The sequence below is a fragment of the Gorilla gorilla genome, chromosome 3, assembly GCF_029281585.2.
Source record: "Gorilla gorilla gorilla isolate KB3781 chromosome 3, NHGRI_mGorGor1-v2.1_pri, whole genome shotgun sequence".
In the NCBI taxonomy this organism is placed as follows: domain Eukaryota; kingdom Metazoa; phylum Chordata; class Mammalia; order Primates; family Hominidae; genus Gorilla; species Gorilla gorilla.
In genome coordinates this window covers 204,985,402-205,012,402 of record NC_073227.2, presented here as the reverse complement: position 1 = coordinate 205,012,402, position 27,001 = coordinate 204,985,402, and the positions used below count along the sequence as shown (strand labels likewise).

The 27,001-nt window shown below is 41.3% G+C and overlaps 1 protein-coding gene across 7 annotated transcripts in view; it reads right to left on the bottom strand.

The window, feature by feature from the left end:
- STOX2 (storkhead box 2) overlaps positions 1–27,001 on the bottom strand; it is a 225,007-nt gene that overhangs the window by 31,668 nt on the left and 166,338 nt on the right. Inside the window, exons 1-3 of one of the 7 annotated variants that reach the window (XM_055384871.2) lie at positions 3,692–5,422; positions 3,030–3,346; positions 2,804–2,923 (exon numbers count right to left, since the gene is read on the bottom strand). The exons of 4 other annotated variants lie outside the window; for them this stretch is intronic. In XM_055384871.2, coding sequence (XP_055240846.1) covers positions 2,804–2,828 — 25 coding nt within the window. In that variant the 5' untranslated portion in view covers positions 2,829–2,923; positions 3,030–3,346; positions 3,692–5,422. 2 more of the 7 variants (XM_055384873.2, XM_055384872.2) reach the window with 2 other exon arrangements.

Sequence of the window (27,001 nt, the reverse complement as noted above, 5' to 3'; positions counted from 1 at the left end):
ATCACTATTAAAAACACAAAAAATTAGCCAGGCGTGGTGGCAGATGCCTGTAATCCCAGCTACTCGGGTGGCTGAGGCGGGAGAATTACTTGAACCCAGGAGGCGGAGGTTGCAGTGAGCCAAGACCGTGCCATTGCACTCCAGCCTGGGAAACAAGGAAAGACTCCGTCAAAAAAAAAAAAAAAAAAAAAAAAAAAAAAAAAAAAAAAATTCTTCCTCAAGCCCATCTAGATTTATCCAATTTACTCATTTACAGTGTTTGAATTTCTACCAGTGGAAAATTTGTTTGTTCCTAAAAATAAGCCTTTTTAAAAAACTAAAATATCTTTGGGAAGGCTAAGAGTGCAGAGGTCTTCCTTATACTAGTATGAAGTAGTTTAATAAGATTACTTTAATCAGATATATAGAACACATAGCATTTGGGATGCATCACCAGGCTGGGAGTGCAAACATGCATTACACTAGGGACTTTGGAGAGAAAAAGGCACTAGGAGATGGGAAATAGTGTGGATAGAGAATTACAAGGATATCAAAGGATGTTGACCTATTTCAAAACTTAGGTTGGGCCAATCCATTACCTAAGAAAGGGAAAGGAAACTCAGGACTTAAATAAGTACTCTTAGTACTAAAAACCAGTGACACCAGGAGTTAAATAATTTCTGATATGACCTGAATTATTAGTAACCATTCTGGCTCTTTCTTCTAAGGAAAATGTCCTGTAGGAGTCAAAAAAGTGACTTTCACGTAAACTTCCTGAATTCAGCATACTCCTTATAACTTAAGGATGGCTTGTCCAATATAATTCAAGTAAACTGTGATCAATGTCCACATGCTCATTCGTCCTTTATGGCAACAGTCCTTTACAAGCAGGGTAAGGCAGCTTTCCTGGCTGTGACACTGTCTCAGGGTAAGAACCATCACAACTTCTAGAGTGGCGTGCATGACTCCTGAGGTCCACCTTAGCCTGAATATACCCTGTGAAGATTCTTAAAATTAGCAAAACCAGATCATTCTAACTCTCTATGACCAAAAAAAAAAAAAATCCTGCTTTTTAAACTGCCCCTCTTCCTATTCAACTATTTATTGAAAGGGTTCCATGTGTAGGGAACTGCTAGGAGATGTAGACAGCAGAAAAAAGCATAAATGTTGATCTCTGCCTTCAATGAGATTACAATTTAGGTGGGAATACAAGATATACATGTGTGAAAATATAAACCATCACGAAATATACACATTGCTGTTCAAAACACCCTTAGAAGAGCTATAGCAAGAAAACGCATGAATGAATAGAAACTTAACTCTATAATGGGAGTTTCAAGAATTTAGAAATGACCTCCTGTTGGGGTGATTAGGGAGAACTTTCCAGGGGAGAGAGATTTGGAATTCGTCCTTAAGGATGGGTAGAATTGATGGGTGTGAGGACATGATGGAACTGTATTTGCAACATACCATGCTTGTGTTTTTTCTGACCAAACATCCTTTAAACCTGACTCAGCATCCTCAACGTTGCTCTGAAGATGCAAGCTGCTATGCAGAAAGAAGAGACCTCTGACAGTGGAGAAAGGAAACATGCTCTCTTTTCTTCTGTGAGAGGGTGAGCTATGAGATGGATGTGACTGCGAAGAGAAAGAAGATGTTCAAGGGGTCTTGAACATCTGCCTTTAAACATGTTCTAAAAATTCTTACCTATTACATACGGGATTCAACACTCTCAGAAATATCTGTAACAGTGCTGAAACCATCCATGTGATGAGGGGGTAAAGCCATGCTTTCAGATGTGCCAAGTCTCACTTTGGAAATGAGGCATGTAATGTACTTTTGAGGACCAAAATTTACCATTTCGTTGTCACGTTTTTTTAAAAAGCTTTTGTGTGAAAAGCCCATGGATGTTGTAAGAAAACAGCTCTGTCATAATCTGAATCCTAAAGCAGACTATGATGAAATATGCTTACTTCCTTAGCAGTTAACAGCAGCCTCAATATGATGTTAGTCTTGGAAACAGTCCCTGGGCACATAAATCAGGCTTTCTTGGATTTTAGTGCATTGCATGTAGGTTAACAGGCCAAACAGTACACAAAAATGCGGGCACTATATATTAATTGGTAAGAAAAAATGTCGAGGCCGGGTACAGTGGCTCACGCCTGTAATCCCAGCACTTTGGGAGGCCAAGGCAGGCAGGTCAGCAGAGGTCAGGAGTTCAAGACCAGCCTAACCAACGTGGACAAACCCCGTCCCTACTAAAAATACAAAATTAGCCAGGCGTGGTGGCACGTGCCTGTAATCCCAGCTACTCAAGAGGCTGAGGCAGGAGAATCACTTGAACCCGGGAAGCGGAGGTTGCAGTGAGCTGAGATTGCAACATTGCACTCTAGCCTGGGCAACAAGAGCAAAACTCTGTCTCAAAAAACCAAACCAAACCAAACCAAAAAAAAAAAAAAAAAAAAAAAAAAACCAGAAAAAATGTCAAATACTATTTACTGAATGCCTCCCTCAGAGCAGCGAGCGAGATAGATATACAGCTGAGGGAAATCTGGGGCAGTCTGATTGTTTCCTATTGGCAAATCCTGCTGCTGTGGTCTTCTCGGTCCCCGTGAGCAGCTCTGGGATGACCTGGGCTGGTGAGGTCGTGTGTGGTGGGCAGCCCACAGTGGGAGGACCTGGACTGCCTAAGATTGAGGCTGCGGGAGGAGCGGAACAGCAAGCCTTCTCAGAGGACCGTGCACCCTCTTCACAGGTGGTGCTGACATTTCACCATATTCCTTTGCACACAACAACTGTTGAAATAAAAGCAGGGGAAACCTACCTGGCCCTTTCTGGACTGGCTCCATCCCCCAGGTAGCACTGACGCTAAAGCCTGGTGCATGCTAGGGGGCTGCATCCAAGCACAAGAAGGAGCCAGTAACAGAAACGGACGTCCTAGAATCTGGAATAAGAAGAAAGAGTAAACTTTCAAGGCATAGTATCCTAAATGAGCATTTCAGATTGGCTACTGAGGGCCCGTGGAACACAAGAGGAATCTGGTACTTTACCTTCGTAGATCTACTTTTTAAAAATGAGTTCCAGAACTCTCAGCTCTTCTTACAATTCAGGGCTTGAGATACTGGTACAAGTTCAGTTCAAAAGCCGGCCAAAGGCACCTTAAAAAGGCTCTGTGAATGTACTTTGCTGGTAACGTTTTGAGGAGGAAAAAAAAAAAGGAATCCTCTTTACCATTCTTTTATCCTATTTGCATGGAACAGCTGGAATCCTGTTCCACGCCTATCCCATACATCACAGCCACTTGCTGAGCCAACATCCCACTGCAGTGGCTCGGAATCTGCAGTGTCACTCCTCTTCTGCTTGTTCTCTGCAAAGTGAAGTCACAGGGACGGATCAGCCAACCTGACTTCTCACTGCCCTGCCCAGAATCCTTTGTGAACTGAAATGAGTCATCGCTCCAAGAAAAGCTACAGCCTCTGTTTGTCTGTGCAGGCTCCTTTGTCTGTGCAGTGCGGAGACGCGAGGTCAGAATGTACCCCAGGCGCGGGGTGGCGAGGGGCACATTCTCCTCTCCAAGGGGCCCAGGTCCTCTCCCATGCATTAGCACCAACTCATATTTTTTTAATCATGAAAAAGGTAAAAAGGGCACATACCTCCAGATGCTTGAAGAGAGAACACACACATTAAAATTGATCTGGCGTCATATACTCACCAGTCCGTAATTAGAGACCTGCCACATTTTCCTATTTTGTGTTAAGGCTGGCTTTGCATGGTGACGAAGGACGCATCTCCCTCCTGTGTGTAACAGACGGTTCTGCTGTACACTGTATCAAAGTTTAGCTGCAGTGAGCTATTTGTCATAAATTCCAGTTGCCGTGCAAGTCTTTGCAAGCCTGGGTCTCGTCATTCCCGACACACAGCCGTCAGGCTCGCAGCCCGGGCAGCGGTGGAGCTCACCCAGCACCAGCCAGTGCGGCTTCTGCCGCTGCGAGGAGGGCGGCGCTGGGAATGAGGTCACTATGTCAGGAACTCGCTCTCAGCAGGAGCCTCTCCTGCGCTTACAACACAACTCCAATCGCACCGAGAAGTCGGATTCATGGGATTTGGGGGGTGGCTGGTTCCTCCGCTTTTTCTTAAAAATGTCTATGGCTAAGATCAGCAAGGTGAAAATGAATCACGTATCTGCATAAAAATGTCCTTTTCACTGCACTACGGGTGCCACGCTCATTGTGAACCCCAGGCTGAATCACTCACGTGTACACCTGTGGACATGCATTTACACACCGACACACACACACACAGAGGAATTTATGCCAGCAGAGGAAACATGTAGTCTTTATTTAGAGTGCAAGAAGCAACACGTAAACATCTCAGGAGGAAAACGGGGGCGGCAGCTGAGAGAGAGGACACAATGGAAGGAGTAGAGCAGCCACATAAAACCCGAGAAAAATGGAGTCAGAGAGGCCAAGGAAACGAATCCCACGGCAGTGGTACTGCTACTGCCAAACTCTCCCAAATCCAGTAACACCAAAACAGGCACCGCTCGCTGCCTCCGCTCAGGATCCAGATAACCGAAAAATTATCTCATTCTCAGAAACCCATAGAGGTGGGTGGCAGAGGACTGTGCAGGAAATTCTCCCACATCCTCATGAACCCAGCAGCTCAGCTACCAGGGGCACAAAATGTGGGGTGCCAGCAAAGATGGGAAATGCACTGAAGCTCTTCATAAGGCGCCCCCGAAACTCAGAGTTACAGGGGTCCCCACGTGGGTCTCCCGGCTAAAATCCTGAAAGCGTCCTATCCTCTCCTGACTCCGGTGATTCAGCCTGTCCTCCAGAACCTCCCCCAACAGAGCTCAGGCTCTGGCAAAGGCCCCCCTGTGAGTTGAGTTCAAATCAGCGTCTCTTGTCACCCCTGCACAGTGACATCCATTCTGTCCTCGGGAGGCTACAAAACGTATAACCCTCTTCTGCGCCATCACCCATCCGATAGCTACAAACACTAACCAGGTCCCTGTGCCCAGATCAGCTCTTCTCTAGCTGCCTAGAGTCTGGGACACTCAGCAGGCATGCAGACTATATATTCATCTACTGATCCATTGAGATGCTTGCTTTGAATGTTATTAAATAAAACGTCTTCCATGCCCTCAACCACCTAACGCTTTTCACATCCTCTGCCCTCCTGGGGTCCCCCCTTTGCTCTGGTCTGGCATATCCATTTCCCTCTGACAACGTGGCATCCTCCTGCTGAGTCCTCCCCGTGGCACTGTCTCCTCCCTGTCCTGAACTATCTGTCACCCTGTGACCCCCTTGAGAATGTGTTCCACACCAACTGCTACTGATGCACTTTTTAACAGCCTCATCAATTTTACCTTGTATGCTTGATCAGAAGCATATAAGGACCTAATAGGCCATATACAGATGAAAACATACATGTTTGGATATTAGAAATTATGACTACATTTTTATTTATACATTCTCATCCCTTTTCTTCAAGTATTTGTTTTTTTTTTCTTTCTCCACATACTTAACCAAATATGGTCTTGATTTTCCCTTCTAGGGTATGATTTTCTCTCCTCGTTGATAAGCCACTAGCTTCTCATGCATGCCACAGACTGAGCCTAGGGCCCAGCACCAGCGCCTCCAAACAAAGCCACTCGCCTTTCATCAAACCTCTTTAAGTCTGGCTGTGTTGTTGGTTATAAATCCACCCAAACCCATGTAATCCAGCCCATTCCTGTCGGGCGTGGTCTAATCGCTGTAAGGTCAGACAGGGTGCCTAATAAGCACACGCACCTTAAGGATGCAATGATGGAAGCATATAACAAATGTATTACAAATTCATATCTAAACAGACATATCTGTAGTCCTGGCAGTGTAAGAGCCTTCTGGGAAGCCCTGGGTCACTGTACCACCTCCTGACAGTTAAAGACACAAGTTTCTTCTGTGATCTATGAAAGGTTAAATATGTGGAGAAAGAAAAAAAATCCAAATACTCGAAGAAAAGGGATGAGAATGTACAAATAAAAATGTAGTCATAATTTCTAATATCCAAGCATGCATGTTTTCATCTATATATGGGCCTAGTATGTCTGTACTTAGAAACTCACATCATCTTCACAAGGACTCTGGAAGTTAAGTACTGGTGTGAGCCCCACTTAAAGAGGGGAACTCTCTTCCTGAAGCTCACAGAGCTGGTAAATGGCAGAGATGGGATTTCAACCCAAGGCAGCTGGCTCTCAAGTCTGTTCTTTCAGCCACTGAAAGTCAATTTTACCTTCTACACGTTTATGTGTGCTGTTCTACAGACTTCCTACATCATCTTCAACAACCACTGCTGTTGAAAGTCTGTTCTTTCAACAACACGTGTTACCTCTTGATTATTAAAATAAAAAAGCCACTGTAAACAAAAAAATGTCAAAACCTATATCTCAATTTTTAAATTTAGATTGAACACAATTTGCTTACTTGGCACATGGACCAATGAGGTCAAGGTCACAAGTGGGGTCTCCCGTAGAAGTTGCTTCTGCTGGGGTCTATGACCCCTAACAACTGCCCCTGAGTAGACTTTTATTGAAGGACCATGGAAAAGAATATACACGGTCAGGCAAAACCACCACAAGCTCATCTTGCTGCCCTACCGAGAGTACAGTGGGTTTCATAATGGACACCATTGGCCTCCACTGAGAAACAAAGACAAGAAAGGTCTGCTGATGCTTTACATCTCGGTGTCTGATGGCAAGATGAGCTCAAGAATCACATGCAGCCATCATTAGCAGTCCTCCTCCTGGCCCGGTGCCTCTTGCATCTTTGGATAACAGCTTCAGTGTTACAGTAAAGCTTTACGAACATCACATAGAGGACCGCAGAGGTGATTTGCTCAGTTAATGAAGTGTGGGCAGAGGCTGTGCTTGGCACTCGCCTGCGTCCTCGGCAGCAGATTAAATAGCAGCGCCGCATAGGGACACGGGGAGGATCTTAATAAATGCTTGATGGCTAATGGTCTCGCATGCTCTTAGAGCTGCTCCACTTGAAAAAGCAGACAGCAATAAATACCATTAAATCAATTAAAAATATTTATCAGGTGCCTAACTGCAAAGTCCTATGGTCAGTTCAGGAATTTAAATTTTAATCTTTAAGGTTGTGTACATATGGAGTATACAAACTTTGGTGCACACTCTCTCATGGACAAATGACATGGTGTCTGCCCTCAAGAAGCTTCAAATGTACTTGAGGAGGTAAGATACTCACATATAAAAAGTGCAAAAATACAAGGCAGTGTATTTCAAAGGGGAGGAACAGGTAACCAGTGCCCCCAAGAATTTTGAAGAAAAGAACCGGGGTCGAAACAGTCAGCAATGGCTTCCACGGAAAGGCAAACTTGTTCTAGAATCTGGACAGGTGAAAGAAAAGAGAAAGCACAGCCCATATGTCATAACATAAGCTCCATGAGCAGGGATGCTTTTTGCATGTTTTGTGTTTACAGGTATATCCCTGAAAGTGGCTAGCCAACAGCAGACCCCAAATCTATGCTGAAGGAAGGAGAGGACTGACCTGCAGGGAGGAAGCATGGACAAGGCGTGGAGCTGTGGATGGGAGGGAGGTGGGGATCATAAGGCAGGCAGGCCTGCCTGGGGCTGAGGGTTCATTACTGGGAGGTAGAGGAAGAGGAGGCAAGAGGAGTGACCCAAGGTCAGATTCAGGACGTGGCGCACGGTGGCTCATGCCTGTAATCCCAGCACTGTGGGAGGCAGGAAGATCACTTGAGGGCAGGAGTTCAAGGTTGCAGTGAGCTATGATTGCACCACTGCACTTCAGCCTGGGAAAGAGAGCAAGATCCTTCTCTAAAAATTAATCAATTAAAAAAAGTTTAAAGATTTTATTTTTTTGGATAGGATGCTGTTTAATTTTAATGGATAGGAAAATGGCCCACTTTATATTTGCAATGAATTTCACTCGGCATTTGCTAGATGGCCCTTAGTAAGTCTCCTCCCAAAGAAGCCTGACACCTCCATTCTCCAAAAACATTTATAAGCTCATGGCAACTCCCAGGAGGGAAGGGATGCTGACAATATGGTCAGACGCGGCTTCCCCCAGGTACTTCTTGGCCTCCTATCATAACTCAGAAGTCTGCGGTGTCAAGATTGTCTTCCCTTTTCAAGACTGCACCAGTCGGGGAGAAAACAATCCTAGTCTGTGACAATATTCCACTAAACCTCCTTTTGAGTCAAAACACACTTATAAAACACAGCACGTGAGATCCTAGCATGTGGCTGAGGTCACAGTAACGATGAATGAGTACCACTCCTATATTCATTGTTCAACATCAGCATTTATGTCATTCAAGGGAAAGAGGACCAGGAGAGCAAAAAAAGATGGTTATTTCTGATATGAGAAAAGTGCCATCAAGGAAGCATGGAGGGAACTGAGAGGTGCTTCAGGAAGGAAGAGGCACTGAGGCAGCCCCACAGGATGGGCGAGTAAAGGGGTGGGGAGAGGAAAGATGAGAGTGTCTTTCTGGGCAGCCAGGCAGTATGAACAGAGACAATGTGGTTAGACAGTCTAAGATGTTTTGGAGAATGGCTGGTGGAAGATTCACCATGGCTGGGTTGGAGGGATCTATGAAGGAGATTGGTAGCAACAAGGCCAAAGAGTCAGTCAGGCTGGGGTAAAGATAACATTAAATACCTGGAGAATGGCATTAAAGGTTTCTACAGGGGAGATATTCCTCATGCTGAATGTTTAGGTTATGCAGGCAACAGCGTATAGGATGCATCCAAAGGAAAAGATAATTACTGAGGCAAGGTAAAAGCCTACTGTGAGAGAGTGAACAAAATGTAAAGAGTGCTTAACCAGGGAACAGAGAGAAGCAGAGAGACGTGAGATAACTTTTCTGTTTCACAAAAGTACTATCCAACATTTCCAACATGAAATACTGCAATGCTATCAGAAATGCATGAGTTTCACAACGCACCTAACACTACCTCCCCAGAATCTATCGAAAAGACTATCTGTGCTATAGCAGTAGCCTGACATTTGGAGTAGTGCCCAGGGTAGAATACTAGCACAAACTGAGAAATAAAGGGAAGAGGAGAAATTCTCTAAACCAAAACCCTGGGCACCAATAACAGATTATACTTTCTTAGTTGCATAAAATTGATTAAAAAAAAAAAGACACAAATTAAAAACTCAACAAAAGCAGTTTGGAAAACAGAAAGTTCCTACATTTTTAGGGCCTTTATAGCCCAGGATTGACTAAGTGGTGGAAGAAACCATTTCAGTTAAATTGAGTAAGATTTCCTTGCACTGTATATGTAAGGAAACGAAATACTTTTAAAAAATACACTTGGTGTTCTTACAAGTATTAGAGAGCAACACTATGAACATGAAGTGAAGAACATGGCTATTCTGTTACTTAAATTCTCAAAAGCCAATTCTCATAGGATTGGGAATACTGAATAAGTGCAGGTAAGAGCTGGAGGAGAACACAGAAAAACATCTAGCACATCATCACTTAATCGTATATAATCCTAGAGCCCAAAGTGGGAAGGTGACTTGCCCAGGTTGCAAAGATTTACTAGCAAAACCAGAACTAGCACTCAGGTCCCCTGATTCTCAGTGCAGGTGTCCCTCCACTACTCAACAACACCTTGTAAAATATATCGCAAGAAAAGTCAACTGTAAGGCTTTTCCAGATGCACTTTGTGTTTTGTTGTTTTGTTTTGTTTGAGACAGAGTGTCACTCTGTTGCCCAGGCTGGGGTGCACTGGTGCAATCTTGGCTCGCTGCACCCTCTCTACCTCCTGGGTTCAAGTGATTCCCCTGCCTCGGCCTCCCAAAGTGCTGGGATTACAGACGTCAGCCACTGCACCCAGCCGCAGGTGCACTTTGGATAAAAAATTACAAATGAAGTATGCAGATATCTAATTTTTTCCATACCACATTGTGGTATAAACTATTTTTCTGCCCTAAGTTGTTCTAATCAATATCTAAAGAAGACACGTAAGGAAAAGATGAAAGTAAAACGAGGAAAAACTGAGGAGCTTATGATTTTTCAGTTAAAAAGCCAGATTCTAAATTTGTTGTTTTAACATTAAACAATTAGAAAACGATGAGACAGCACAGAAAAAAGAAGTGTTGCCCTTCTCCATTACAATTTTATTACACAGCATTTGGATTTACGGACTATTTATTTCCAACCGACTGGGTTAAAACACGCCTGAGTGTATCTCAGACGTTTCTATCTCGTATCTAGTATTTAAACTGCAGAGGATAATGATGGCGGCCCACAGAAGCCCCCAATATGCAGAGGAAAAACAATTAGATTCTAATGTGAAGACGCCCTGAAATTCATACAGTCTATGCATTCTACTCTGTAATAGAACCCTGATTGTCCTAATAACAAAAGTTTAAAACTTTGTTTACAATGAACACCATTCAATATTACTTTCCCAAATTTACAAGTGAACTGACCCTTTAGGGAGACCATCCACATTCATCTTGAGGTTGTATAAACCTGCCAGTGTATGGCCCCAATCCCTTGGGACAAATATGCCCCCAATTTGAGAAACAACAACTACATCTAAAAATATGCCCTAAAAATGGTATTTCCCAATTAGTTTTCAAAACTATCATCAGTATTTCTGTTGCTTTAAACATATACTGCTATTGAGTCCTAGAGCTCTTTTAGCTGGAATTAGTTATAAGGTCAAAGAGCTGAGAAACTGAGTTACTTTGTCCCTGGCTTATTTAATTAGAATTAAGTTATCCTCTCTGTGGGTTGCATTCCTTCCCTGCAAGATGGAATTGGGAAAAAAATATGAAGGTTGCAAAGACTGCCATATTTTTACAAAGCAGACATAGCAATAGAATCAACCTCTGACCTCAAGGTGCTTCCAATTAACTGAGGAATGAAAAGTAAACATACATGAAAAGAAAGTATCACAATACTTCTAAAAAAAAAAACTATGAATAAGAGGGAAAAAAAAATCCACTCCAAACTAAGTCCAGACGGAGTGTAAAGTAAAGAAATACTGGCCAAACATTCTCATCACAAAGCTGAACTCAGCATGACCAGGCTGAATTTGTACTTCTCACAGTCCACAGTTCAACCAGTTGGAAGGGGCACGCCACAATGGAACACCCAGTTCAGGGAGGTTTGCAGGGACCTTCCAAGGGCTGCTTTCCCGACACCTCTGTATCCGGGGACAGACTCCTAATGTCCACCTCTATCCCTACTGACAAGAACGACAACAGTATCTGGACTGTTGTGTTCACCTGGTGAAAGTATAGTTATTTTCAGCACGCAAAAACAATCCAATATTCACTGGCTTAAAAGTAAACATTATTTGGGCTTTGCTCTCCTCTATACCTTTCGTATCACAGCCATAAACTTCTACTCTCCTACTAACATCTTTAATGTACATTAGCCTCATCCTCAGTATCACCTCCCTATATCACCTCATGGAAGTTGGATCATGCATTTTTGTTTATAAAGCTAGAAAATATCATAAAATCCTGATGTAAAAAAGTAAAAACTAGTCATAATTTCTTTTATCTCTCTGAATGAATAAAAATAACATAATTTGTTTTCTAAGATCACAGTGATTATACAATTATCTATATTTGTGCTGTCAAATAGAGTAGCTACTAGGCATGTGTGGCTATTTAATTATAAGTTAATCTAAATTAAATAAAATTAAAATATTAGTTCCTCAGGAATAATACTGGCCAAACATTCTCATCACAAAGGTGAACTCGGCATGACCGGGCCTAAAATATTAGTTCCCGAGGAACTAACATAAGACCTGAAATATAAGACCTAACAATATATTTAGAATCTGGATTTTTAACTAAAAAATCATAAGCTCTCAGTTTTTCTCCTTTTACTTTCATCTTTTCCTTCCTTGTCTTCTTAGGACATTGATTAGAAGAACTTAGGGCAGAAAAAGTTTATGTCATAGTGTCGTATGGAACTTTCTGAGGAACTAATATTTAATTTTATTTAATTTAAATTAACTGAAAATTAGGAACTAATATTGTTAGTTCCTAATAACATTTAAAATAATAACAAAATATTATTTCAAGTGCTCAATAGCTACATGTAGCTAGTATTTACAATGCTGGACAGAACAGACACAGAACATTTTCATCATCTCAGAAAATTATACTGGACAGTACTGATCTGGTTAATCAATAGGCAATCACAAGAATATCAGTGATATGGTTTGGATCAGTGTCCCTGCACAAATCTCATGTCAAATTGTAATTAATTCCCAATGTTGGAGGTGGGGCCTGGTGGGAGGTGACTGGAGCATAGGGGCGGAGTTCTCATGAATGAGTTAACACCATCTCCTTGGTACTGTTCTTGCGACAGTGAGTGAGTGAGTTATTCTGAGATCTGGTTGTTTAACAGTGTGTAGCACCTAGCCCGCCCCCCGACCATTTTGTTTCTCCTGCTCTGGCCATCCAACAATGCTGGCTCCCTCTTTGCCTTCTGCCATGACTGTAAGTTCCCTGAGGCCTCACCAGAACCAGATCCTGCCATGCTTCCTCTACAGCCTGCAGAGTCACAAGCCAATTAAATCTCTTTTCTTTATAAATCACCCAGTCTGAGGTATTTCTTTATAGCAATGTGAGAACAGAATAATAAAATCGGGTACCATTCACTTTTGCCAAGAAAACTCATATTTTTAACATAATTTTGAAAATTAACATATACAAAATTGAGGCCTCTTTTGATGTACAGATTCTGTAAGTTTTAACACATGTGTAGATTTGCCTCCTTGCCATCACTCAGGATAGAATCAGATATGGAATTGCTCTATCACCCCAAAGAACTGCTTCATGTTGTGCCTTACACACTTCGAATCCCTGGAAACCACTGGTATGTTATTTTTCCTTATCATTTTGCCATTTCTAGAGTGTCATATAAATGGTAGCATGTAACTTTCTGAGACTGGCTTCTTCCACTGAGCCTAATGTTAAAATGTATCCATGCTGTTGCAAGTACTAGGAATGGGATTGCTGGATCATATGGTAAGGATATATTTAACTTCATCAGAAACTACTGAAGTAGGATTGCTTTGGCTATTCAGACTCTTTGTTAGTTTCTGGAGGCATCACATCACCTGACTTCAAATGATACTACAAGGCTATAGTAACCAAAATAGTATGGTACCAGCACCAAAATACATACATAAATCAATGGAACAGAATAGAGAACCAAGAAATAAAGCCACATAACTACAACCAACTAATCTTTGACAACGTTGACAAAAATATACAACACGGGGAAAGGACACCCTATTCAATCAATGCTGATGGAAAAATTGGAAAGCCAATATGTAGAAGAATAGAATTGGACTCCTATCTCACTCCATATACAAAAATTAAATCAAGATGGATTAAAGATTTAAATATAAGACCTGAAACTATTAAAATCCTAGAAGAAAATCTAGGAAAAACTCTTCTGGACATTGGTCAAAGCAAAGAATTTATGACTAAGTCCTCAAAAGGAAATGCAACAAAAACAGAAAAAGACAAATGGGACTTAACTAAACTAAATAGCATTTGCACAGCAAAAGAAATAATCAACAGGGTAAACAGACATCCTACACAATGGGAGAAAATATTTGCCAACTATGCATCCAATGGAGGGCTAATAGCCAGAATCTACAAGGAACTCAAATAACTCAACAAGAAAGAAACAAGTAACCCCATTAAAAAGTGGACAAAGGATGTGAACAGAAATTTTTCAAAAAAACAGGCAAGAGGCCAACAGACACATGAAAAACATCACTGATCAACAGATGTTGTGAGGATGTGGAGAAAAGGAAATGCTTATACACTGTCTGTGGGAATGTAAATTAGTACAACCTCTATGGAAAATAGTATGGTGATTTCTCAAAGAACGAAATATAGAACTACCTTTGATCCAGCAATCCCACTACTGGGTGTCTACCCAAAGGAAAAGAAATTATTTTACCAAAAAGACACCTGCACTTGTATGTTTATTGCAGCACTACTCACAAGAGGAAAGATATGGAACCAACCTAAGTGTTCATTAACAGATAACTGGACTAAAAATGTGATATACACACACACACACACACACACACACACACACAAGAAATGGAATGCTACTCAGCCATAAAAAAGAATTAAATCATGCTTTTGCATGCAAAAGCAGCAACATGGGTGGAACTGGAGGCCATTATCCTAAGTGAAATTACTCGGAAAGTCAAAAACTGTATTTATAGTACAGTTATAAGTGGGAGCAGAATCAGATATGGAATTGCTCTATCAACCCAGAGAACTCCTTCATGTTGTGCCTTACACACTTCTAATCCCGTGGATACATTTTAACATTAGGCTCAGTGAAAGAAGCCAGTCTCAAAAAGTTATTGCAGGGTGGAATAACAGACATTAAAGACTCTGAAAGGAGTCTTTCAGAGTAGGAGGGTAGAAGTGAAGTGAGGGATCAAATACTACCTATTATACTGCCTATTGGGTACAATGTACACTGTTTGGGTGACAGTTACACTAAAAGCCCAGACTTTACCACTACACAATATATGCATTTAATACAACTACACTGACATCCCTAAATCTATAAAAATAAAAATAAATTTTAAGAAACTACTGAACTACTTTCCAGACTGGCTATACAATCTTGCATCTAACTGGCAATGCCATTCTAGGAACTTTTTCTGTAGATTTCTTGGGATTATCTATATGGTCAATCAAGTTGTTTGCAAACAGGCAGTTTTATTACAGCTTGTAAGCCTTTCATTTCTTTTTCTTACCTTATTCCAATGGATAGAAACTCCAGTATCATGTTCAACAGGAATGGTAAACGTGAACATCCTTGCCCTGTTTCCAGTCTTAAAGGGAGGGTATTAGGTCTTTCACCATCAAGTATGATGTTAGCTAGAGGTTTCTTTTTCTTCAACTTTTATTTTAGATATGGGGTATATGCGCAAGTTTGTTACATGGGTATATTGCATGCCACTGAGGTTTGGGGTATGAGTGATCCTGTCATCCAGGTAGTGAGCATAGTACCCCATAGGTAATTTTTAATCCATGCCCTCCTCCCTCCCTCCCTCCCCCTCTAGTAGTCTGCAGTGTCTATAGCTATCATAGCTGCAGATTTTTGTGGACGTTCTTTATCAGGTCAAGGAAGTTTCCTTTTAATCCTACATAGATTGTTGAGAGCTTACATCATGAATGTATGTTGAGTTTTGTCAACTTCTTTTTCTGGATCTGTTAATATTATTGTGTGGTTTTTTTCTTCTTTGGTATGTTAATATGATAGATTACATTGACTGATTTTCTTTTTTTTTGTTTGTTTTTGAGACGCAGTCTCGCTCTGTTGCCCAGGCTGGAGTGCAGTGGCGCAATCTTGGCTCACTGCAACCTCCACCTCCCGGGTTAAAACAATTCTCCTGCCTCAGCCTCCTGCGTAGCTGGGACTACAGGCATGTGCCACCACGCTCAGCTAATTTTTGTATTTTTTAGTAGAGACAAGGTTTCACCATGTTGGCCAGGATGTTCTCGATTTCTTGACTTCGTGATCTGCCTGCCTTGGCCTCCCAAAGTGCTGGGATTACAGCTGTGAGCCACTGTGCCTAGCCCTATATTGACTGATTTTCAAATGCTGAATTAGCCTTATATTCCAAGCCTAAATCCACTCGGTCATGACTTGTTATTATTTTTATTATTGCCTAATTCAATGTACTAATATTTTGTGAAGGATTTCTGCATCTATGTTCCTAAGAGACACTGGTCTGCAGTTTTCTTTTACTGTACTAACTTTGTCTGGTTTGGTAACCAGGATAATGCTGGCTTCACAAAACGAGTTGGGAAGTGTTGCCTCCTCTTTTGTTTTTTGAAAAAGATCTTATAGAATTGATGTCATTTCTTCCATAAATGTTTGGCAGAGAATTCTACCAGTGAAACCATCCAGACCTGTAGTTTTTTAGGTTTTGATTTTTGAGTTTTTGGTAAAGATTTAATTATAAATTGAATTTATTGAGATATAAAGGGATATTTTGGGGTGAGTTTTGGCAGCCTCTTCTTTCTAGGATTTGGTCCATTTCATCTATATTGTTGAATTTTTGTGCACAGAGCTCTTGATGGTATTTGCTTATTATATTTTTGTGGGGACTATAGTGATATGCCCTCTTTCACGCCTTACAATGGTAATTTATGTCATATTTCCTTGTCAATCTGGCTAGAGGTTTATCAGCTCTTGATATACTTAAAAAAACCAGATTTTTAATTTTATTGGTTTTCTCCACTATTGTTGTTTTCAAATTCATTGATATCTACTCTTATCTTTATAAAATTCCTTCTTTCTGCTTGCTTTAGACTTGTTTTGCTCTTCTTTTTCTAGTTTCTTTAGGTAGAAGCTTAGATTGCTCATTGCAGTTCTTTTTTTCTTTTCTAATATGAGGGTTTAATCCTCCATATTTCCCTCTAAGCCCTGCTTTAGCTACTTCATATGAATTATGATATATTGCATTTTCAATTTTGTTCACTTCAAAATATTTTCTGCTTTCTCTGAGACTTTGATTCACAGATCACTTAGAAGTAGGTTGTTTAATTTCCTAGTATTTAGAGATTTATCAATTATCTTTCTTTCGTTGATTTCTAGTTAAATCTCATTATGGTAAGATAACTACTTTTGATTATTTCAATTCTTTTAATCATTTTTAGGTTTGTTTTATGTCTCTGGCTATCATCTATTTTTCTGAATGCTCCCTGAGGATTTTAAAGGAATGTATATTCTGCTATTTGAGGGAGGAACACTTTATAAATGTCAATTAGCAAGTCTGATGGCATTGTTCAGTTTTTCCATATCCTTACTGCTATTCTATCTGCTTGTTCTTGCAATTATTGGGGGAGCTGTGTTGAAGCCCCTAACTATAATTGTCCATTTTTCCTTTCAGTTCTATTCTGTTTCATGTACTTTGAAGCTTTGTTGGTAGGTACATACACTTTTTTATGCTTGTTATGTCATCATGGTGAACTTACCCATTTTTCTTTATGTAATGTTCTTCTTTATCCCTGGTAATTTTTCTTGCTCTACAGTCTACTATTTCTGATATTAATATGGCCCCTCCAGCTTCCTTATGATTAGTGTATATCACTTTACTTTTAACACATTCATTTCATTATATTTAAAATGTATTACCTGTAGATAGCATATCCTTTGGTCATTTAAAAAAAATCCATTCTGACAATCTCTGTCATTTAATTTGTATGTTTAGATCATTTATATTTAATATAATTAGTTATACGTTGAAATTTAAATCTACCCTTTATGATTTATTTTAGGTTTCTTCCCTCATTTTGTTCCTGTTTTTCCTTTCCTAATTTTATTTGAATTATTTGAATATTTTCAGTGCTCTATTTTTGTTTATCTATTGAGTTTTTACTATATTCCTTTGTATGGTGTCTTTAGCTGTTGCTCTACACATTTCAAATATATATACTTAACTTTTCACAGTCTACTTAGAATTAATATTTTACTACTTCAAGTGGTAAATCTTACCATCATTTTAGTCCTTTTAACCTCTTCTCTTTATCTTACAGTTGTCATATGTGTTACATCTATATACAATGAAACTCTACCAATGCTAGAATATTTGATTTCCATTATTATACGTGTATATATTTTTTGACACAGTTTTGCTCTATCACCAGGCTGGAGTGCAGTGGCACGATCTCCGCTCACTGCAACCTCTGCCTCCTGGGTTAAAGCAATTCTCCTGCCTCAGCCTCCTGAGTAGCTGGGACTGCAGGCATGCGCCACCATGCCCAGCTAATTTTTGTATTTTTAGTAGAGAGGGGGTTTCCCCATGTTAGCCAGGATGGTCTCGATCTCTTCACCTCATGATCCACCCACCTCGGCCTCCCAAAGTGCTGAGATCAGAGGCATGAGCCACGGCGCCCGGCCTATTATACATATTTTAAAGAACTTAAGAGAATAATTATATTTACTCAGACATTACTACTGTTGCTTTTCTTTTTCTCTTGATGTTTCAAGTTTTCCTCTGCTATAATTTTCTGTCTATCAGCATTTCTTTTAGAGCAAGTCTTCTGGCAGTGAATTATTGCTTTCTTTTATTTGAGAATTTCATTTTTTTACCTTCGTATATAAAGAATATGTTCCCTGGTTATTTTAAAAATAGTGTTCCACTTTACTTTGGCCTTTGTGGTTTCTAACAGAAAATCTTCAGTCATTCAACTTGTTCTATTATATGTTATGTATCATTGGTATGTCTAAACATACCAATTAAATCTGCAGTAATTCAACTTGTTCTGTTATATGTTACGTAGCATTTTTCCCTATTTGCTTTCAATATTTTTCTCTCTTTAGTTTTCAACAGTTTATGATGTGTCAGGGTATGCATTTCTTTGATTTTAGCCTGTTTAGGTTTGTTCAGCTTCTTAAATTTAAAAGCTTACGGCTTTGACCAAATTTAGTTGCCAACCATCATTTCTTCAAATCACACTCTTTTAGGAACTTTGATTACACAAATGTTGGACATTTTTGGTATGGTCTCACACATCCTTGAAGCTCTGTTTACTTATTTTTTTTCAATCTTTTTCTCTGTTGTTGAGATTGAAATATTTCTATTGCTCTATCTTCAAGTCCACTGTCTCTTCTCTTTCTATTATCTTTATTCTGTTGTTGAGCCCACCCATGAATTTTTCTTTTTGATTATTATATATTTCAGTTCTAAAATTACCACTCACTTCTGCATTATATAATCTATTCCCACACTTCTGGGGCCATGATTAGAATAACTGATTTAAATCTTTGATAATTCCAACATCTGTGACACCTCAGTATTTGCAACTGTTACTTGTTCTTTCACATACAAATTGAGATTATCCTAATTCTTCATATGCTGGCTAATTTTTAGTAATGTTGATTATTATATTATGAGAGTCCGAGTCTTTAAATCCTAAGGACGATGTTGAATTTTTTTTAAGCACGTGATCAACATTGTTAAGTTCAGGCTGCGATTTCCAAACCACCTCCTGTCAGCTGAATGTCACTTCAGTGCAGAAAGCTTTTGCAATGCTATTTGGATCTGTCTTACATGTATACCATGCAGTGGTCAGCCTGGGACCTGTATGATCTAGTTCATATTTCAGCTCTCAAAGCATTTGTAATGCTGCTACAATGAGATCCAAACATGCACAGCTCAGAAGCGAGTCCAGGAGTTCATACAATATTTTACGCAATAGCTCTCTTGATCCTCTCTGTGATCTCCCCAGTACCTTCCAGTACCCTAGGGCCCTTTTTCATGGTCCTTCTGCTAGAACGCTGGGTTTAGTTGCCTTGCTCAGCCACACACTTCTAGCACAACTGCATTTCAATGTGGTGTCAAGTGGCAGAAGGACAGAGAGAGGGAAGAAAAGCAGTGGGAATTCGCCCCATGCTCTCAGGAGCACAGTTCCCTTCATCAGAAAGAAGGAATCCTCCTCCCCCAGCACGCACAGTTGTGGATGTCTGCCCAGCCCTCCGCCGCTGTGCAGGACTGGCTATGGGTTGGGAAGGGAGAGAATGAGGACGGTGGCTTCTTCCACTCACTCTGAAGTTAGCACTCCCTTTTCCTGCTTCTCAGGTCAGGAAGCAAGGGCTTCCCTTGAAGATCTTTCTGTCCACACCAGTGTGACCTACTGGATTTCAGGCTACCTCGGAGTCTATGCCAGGTGATACAGTTTAGTGGAACTTCAAATTCTGATCTCCTTCCCCACTGTGCCTGCTGCGCCATGCATTCTGCCCATGGTCTCAGCTACATGCTCCCTCTTGCTCGGAAGCAGAATCCATCACTACTTTTTAGTGTCTGAAATAGCACTGTTAGCAGGAGAAGCAAATATGTTCACTTTGGACTTAGTTTTTCTTTTATAAAGACTTACTTTTATTTTAGGACTGCTGCCATTGAGATTTTTTACAAGTTTTATTTTAGCCTTAAAAAATATCATTTCACTTCATCCACTTACCACATACCAGACACTTAGCCTTTTCCCACCTCTGTGATAATAGTGGACAGATATGGGTGACTCAAAGTTAGCTTCCTTTTTGTGGCTCTGGCCTCTTTGGCCAACTATTTTCTTTGGAGTTACTAATGAGAAGCCAAACTGATTGACATGAGTGCCGTCCTCTCTTTCCCCAAGTCCACCCTCTGGCCAGAGGTACTAATGAGCTTTGTCATCAGTGTTAGGTGGATCAGGAGACAGGAGACACCCATATGACCCACAGACCAGATCATTAGCATCAAATATAATTATTGAGTTCATTGTTTCCTTTTCTGAACCTCTCCTATCCACATCACACACACAATAGTGATGGGTGCTTTCAAAAACTCACGTTAGCCCTGGCTGAGGTCATTACAACAGAGAAGAGAAACAGGTATGGCCTGAGACTTTGCCTCGATAATGTTCAGTCCTCCTACTTTTACTCCAAACTGTTGGTATTTGTGGTCCTTAGACGAGTATCACTCAAGTTTGTCTACTATATGAACATGATTGGCTTCTATACTCAACACAAAAAGTTCCACCAAAAAAACCCCTCAAATATTACATCTTGACAGTTACACTACCATGTACAAATAACCTGACCCCAAAATTCTAATGGCCTTCTCACTGGCGGATATGACCCCAACGGTTATACCAGAAAGAGCTCCAAGAAGGCAATGTTCATATCATATATATTAGTATGTCATAGCGAGGGCAGTTTACTGATAATAGGACAGCCTGTTGAACAGAAATCTTGAGTATTTGGCAGGATGAATAGGCAAGGTATACTTATAATTCTACTCAATTAGAGAGTGAAATGTGAAAGTCAATATATGCAGTATGAGCAGATTTGCAAGAAAAGGTTTATGGGTAATAGATAAACTTTCTTACTCGACCCAAATGAGGATTTTAATTTCTGGCTGCTGGCTGCAGCACTTTGGTGGGGGAAGCAGTGGGGACAGAGAAGAAGGTGGCTCAGCCCAAAGTGCTCCATGGAGATGCCTCCAGCTGAGAGCGGGGGCCACCCGAACATCCTCCTTGTGCGTACCTGGTGGCTGCCCTTCCTCCTGTGTGATTCCCCTGACACTTAACAGTTCTAGGCAAGGGTCCAGTCGGGGGCAGTGATGTGGCCTGGGCCACCGAATGGGGTCCCAGGGGCTCCTCCTCAGTGAATGGCAAACTGTGCTTCATCTGCTTGGCATAGTGGGACTCCCTGAGGAGCACCCAACCCAACTGAGAAAACAGTGTTCGCCGTCCAGCTTGTGGCTGGGCAATCATTTAGACTGAATTATCAGCATGGACATTGCTGATAGACTTCAGAGAATGAAGGCTACCACAGATGTCAGTGATACCACATTTGACACCACTGTTTGACTGAAGCCATGAGAAATTGTAAAGCAAACAAAAGCTGATTTCTAACTCAACCTTGGGACAGAAAATTCAGCTGGAACCACACACACACACACACACACACACACACACACACACACACACACACACACGTACATGTAGTTATAGACTGAGATTGAGAAACCTAGCAAGACAAGTATAAAGTGTTTTTTTCATGCATGGGCCAAGAGCACTGCGGCACAGTCTCTATTGAGACAGGAATGAATGGCTGATGGATCAGCTCCTTTATACTTTGTTCAGATTTGTGGTCCTAAATCAATAGTTTCCCCAACACAAGATATGTAAATTTAACACCTAAAACCTGCAACCATGGCAGGGTGTGGTGGCTCATGCCTGGAATCTCAGCACTTTGCGAGATTGAGGTGAGAGGATCTCTTGAGTCCAGGAATTCAAGGCTAGCCTGAGCAATATAGTGAGATCCCATCTCTACGGAAAACTTTTAAAAATTAGCCAGGCGTGGTGGTGCGTGCCTGGAGTCCCAGCTACTCAGGAGGCTGAGGTGGAGGGATGACTTGAGCCCAGGAGTTGAAGGTTGCAGTCAGCTATGATTGCACCACTGCACTCCAGCTTGGGTGACACAGTAAGATCCCGTCTCAAAAAAAACCCTGCAACCCTGAAAATGGTAAGTTCAAAGTTCATAGATTATGAATAAGCAGAAATCTAGCGGGGTATGGTAGCTCATACCTATAATCTCAGGGCTTTGGGAAGCTGAGGCGGGAGGGTGGCTTGAGCCCGGGAGTTCAAGAGCAGCTTGGGCAACAAAGCAAACCCTGTTGCTGTATTTTAAAAAATAATTTTAAATACAAATCAGGCTAATTTTTAAAAGTAAGTGTTTCCAAATATCAAACTGTTAATATAAATTAATTCTAAATTTGCAAAAGCTATCAATACAAGTTGTCTGTAAGCTCTTTTATAATAAAAAACCATGGTGCATTTTCTTCCTTCCACATTTTATTTTATCCCATCCTTGCTGGTAAGTCACTGCCGTAACAAGCTCTTAAGTTCATGTAACACATACACTGATGAAGCAGACTACATTCTTAATGATCTATTCAGATTAGTAGATTTTTCTGTTAACTTTCAAAAATCCACATGTCTACCACATTCATATTTTGCAATAAAGGCGTCAATTCTCACAGGAACAGCAAAACTGGCCTCTTTAAAGTTCCACACCTCATAAAAGGCTTGTTTTAAGAACAAACAATTGATGAAGAAAGACATCACCCCCAATATGATACTGTATCCTATTACTTTACACTAGAATCTAAAATATTCTTGCCTATACAGCTTAAAGTCATATGCACTTTTCAGGCAGTGCCAGGGCAAAAAAGAAAAAGGAAGTCATATGTACTTAATCATTGAAAGTCTTTAAAATTTCCCTCTTGTGTTATACCATTTACCTTCTATCCTTTCTATCCACCCTCCCCTCCCCCGGCCAAACCCCTGCCACCCAACACCCCCCGCCCCCCTGCCGCAACCCAACCTACTCTCAGAAAAGAAAAAAACATCCCCTGGCAACAAAGATCCTTTTGATAACTTGGCTTGGGCCACAAAGTGGTCCGGAAAAAGGGTTGGTCTTTTCAGCCCTGAATTTGTAGCAGTGAAGGTGGCAGGATTTCTGTCTCCCAAGCTGTCCTGGGCTGGTCACCTGGGAGCAGGTAGACAACAGCTGGACCAGTACTTAGTAAATTCTGGCCAGATTCCGTAGGTCTGTGCTTGTGCTTGTGTGGACAATTATTTTAACAGCCCACAATCAAAAGAAGAAAAGATAAGACAACAAAGAAAATTTCTCATAAAGATAACTTTACGTGATCAAAAAATTGTCTTTAATTATGCTCTTCTTTGTGTGTGTGTGTGTGTGTGTGTGTGTGTAGGTATATGCATGTGTGCATGTTAAATGTCTTCTTTTTTAATGCAGTAATGGTGATAAGAGATGACAGATTTTTTTTAAAAGCACTTGCTTGCCAGAACTAAAAGCTGGCGACCTATGGTGACCCACATAAATTTTATTGAAGTGTTCTTTGCACATGAAGTCCAAAAGTGTGAGAACCCTTGGATTAGATTTCAGACAGATGGGAGGGAAAAGCGCACAGGGATTGATAATCCTAACACACATCCTGAGGCCATTCCCCAACTCCCTTTGTGATGTTCAGAGTTTGGGAAGCAAAGTGTTACCCATCCTGATATCTTTTGCTTGATAAAAAGCATTAACACTTGCGTTTGAACTCACATGAGTTTCAGTTATTTTCTTAGTGTGTACCGATCCGGTGTTCAGCTGGATCCCCTCATGGGTTTTCCTTAAGTTTTGTCTTCCTCATTTTGTCTTATGCTCCTAAAAACATAGTAGACTTTCATAATTCATTTCCCAAGCTTTGCATTCATAAACTGTTATTTTATGTTTCTAAGTTTTAACATTTTCATACTTTTGTGGCACTGCATTTTTCATAACCCAAAGTTGATCTTTTTAATCCAACACAGGATTATAACTACTTTCCTTCCTACTATCACCATTTTCATGACATCCTACAATCCAGCTATGTCTGATTGCAGGAAACCCAAACAAAACAACTAGAGCGTAGAGCACGCAACAAGTTATCTAAGTTAGGTACATCTCCGGTCCCAAACATCCAACTGTCAGGTGTGAGCACCACCCATGGGTGGCCAGTGTATGCTCCCGTGCCTTCTTACCCTTCCTTCACTCTTCCTTAAAGACACCAAACACCATCATGTTCCCCTTTCTTCCTCTTGCACCACTCACTTTCTCGATGATAAACATTCTCACTTGTATGCACACCCCATCATCTTTAACCGCTTTCCTCTCACTTCTTTTTTTTCTCTTGAGACAGAGTTTCGCTCTTGTTGCCCAGGCTGGAGTGCAATGGCACAATCTCGGCTCACTGCAACCTCCGCCTCCCAGGTTCAGGCAATTCTCCTGCCTCACTCAGCCTCCTGAGTAGCTGGGATTACAGGCATGCACCACCACACCCGGCTAATTTTGTATTTTTAGTAGAGATGGAGTTTCTCCGTGTTGGTCGGGCTGGTCTTGAACTCCCGACCTCAGGTGATCTGCCCACCTCGGCCTCCCAAAGTGCTGGGATTACAGGCATGAGCCACCGTGCCCAGCCCCTCTCACTTCTAATGCCTACCCTTCCCACCTCCTACTCATAACAACTACACTTTACTGCCAATTTGTACAAAGGGGCTTTCTACATGTCACGTCACTTTGTTCTTATAAGAACCTTATGAAACAAATACTATTATCTCCATTTCATGAATGAAATCAGGGAGAGTTAGGTAACTTGCCCAAGGTCACAGTTTTAATGACAGATTATATAATAGCTAAGACATTGATCGAGTTCTATCAAAGAAAAGAAAAAAGCAAAATTTGACAAAGAACACTTTTCTTGTTTTAATAGCTCCCCAAAATACTTAAAATATTAAGTCACACTTTCCGCACAGGTCCCAGGTCATCCCTTCTAATTACAACCATTTAAGCACTCATGCTAAAGATGAGTGAAAACTACTTTAAATTGCACGCCTCCTTGCTGAGTGTTCAGTACCTTCTATTTCCCACAGCCATCTGCAGCATTGTGGTCTCATGAAGGTTACGGTGAATGTGTGGCGTAGCCTGAGTCATCACCACCCCTGGGAATGGCTCCTGGGGAAGGCGCCGCCGGGAGGGTGACTGTGATGAAATGGAAATTCAGTGGACTCAAGAGACCCGTCCATCTGTCCATCAAATGCAGAACTGACTCAGGGCACTGTGGTTCTTTCCAGCTTTGGCTTTTCGGTTCCAAACAGTTGACTTCTCCATCTCTTTCAGAAACTCACTGTGTGTAAATTACTAAAACCAAACCCAGATTCTAAATTCACAACTAGGGTCTGAGTTTCCTCTTCTTATAACTGTTTCCTCTGCTGGCATCTAAAAGAGAGCTCTCGAAGGCTCCATCGTCACCCACCTCCTCTCTTCCCCAGCTATGTGCCCCACAGGGGCAGGCCCACCCACCGTCTCAGGTGTAACCACTCTCAGCCACACAGAGCTGAAGGGGTCAAAACTCCCTCCCTGGTCCCAGAACTCTCCCTGATTGCCTGACCCACCTGTCTTTCTCAATCTCTCTCTCTCCCTCCCTCCCTGCCCCCTTCTCTCTTTGCCTATCAGATGATTCCACCTAGATACCCTCAGTGCCTCAAACTCAACATGTCCAAAACTGCATGTGCACTCTATCCCGTAAATCCTGCCCCTTCTTGTATCTCCTGGTTTGGACTGTAGCACCACCACTGGGGCAGCCACATGACACATGAATATGAGACACCTGCTGTCCTTTCTTCCCTAACCACCCCCTTCCCTCATAATGAAACAGTCAACAGAGCCACTCTACTCACTGTCTGGATGTCTCTAAATCCGTTCCTTTCTTTTGCTTTAGGTTTTCACCTGCACTACTGGAAACCGCCCCCCACAACCCCCGCCACTGATTTCCTCTGTCACCCTAAGCATAAGTGCCAGAATGAGCTTCCGGTCTAAAGCTCCTCTCTTACCCCTTTTCCAATGATAAACCCCTAATGATCTCAATATGTTGATATCAATTGCATCCCTATTTTTGAGCTGATAAAACTAAGGACATTACATAAGGACAGATGATAAAACTGTCTAATTGTATCAGAAAGATATTCTTCTAGAATAACTTATCAGAGTTGAAGAACAAACAATTTTATCTTATCCCTTCAGGAAAGATATCCCATTAAAGTGAACAGAATTTGGTCATTTTAGCAATTAAATGCAAGCAGGAGATAAAGAATGCTAACATTTATTGCACACCTACTGCAGGGCCAGTACTCTATGTCAGACACTTCATATAGGTTCACAATTAATATAACCTGTGATGTGGGTGTAATCCTCATTTAAAGGATTAAAGCTAATTTGTTCTATGTCTCCCAGCAAGGAAATGGTACTACCAGGATTCAAATGTCGTTCTAATATCCTGAACCTACACACTTGTCACCATTCCACATGCCTTGTCACCAAGAAAACGGACATGCTGGTGCCATGAGTGGCTAAAAGATTCATAAACACGGCATAACTGCTTTGATTTAAATTCAACCACAATATCTTTTTAATTCAAATTTCAGATTTCAAGACTATGAGATTTTTATGCTGATTGAAAGAGGAAATGGGTAAATATGAGAAGCACTGTTTCGTGATAAGAAAATTCAACAGATAACATGTCTAAGATTTCATAAAACCCTTCCATTTCCTGTTTCTGAGGTCAAGGGTAACTTTTCATAACGTTTCAACGTAAAAACTCACCAATTTGGCTGGGCACAGTGGCTCATGCCTGTAATCCCAGCATTTTGGGTGGCCAAGGCAGGTGAATCACCTAGGGTCGGGAGTTCGAGACCAGCCTGGCCAATATGGTGAAACCCCATCTCTACTAAAAATACAAAAAACCAGCTGGGCATGGTGGTATGCACCTGTAATCCCAGCTACTTGGGAGACTGAGGTGGGAGAATCGCTTGAACCTGGGAGGCGGGGGTTGTAGTGAGCCGAGACTGCACCACTGCTGGGTGCAATGGAGCAA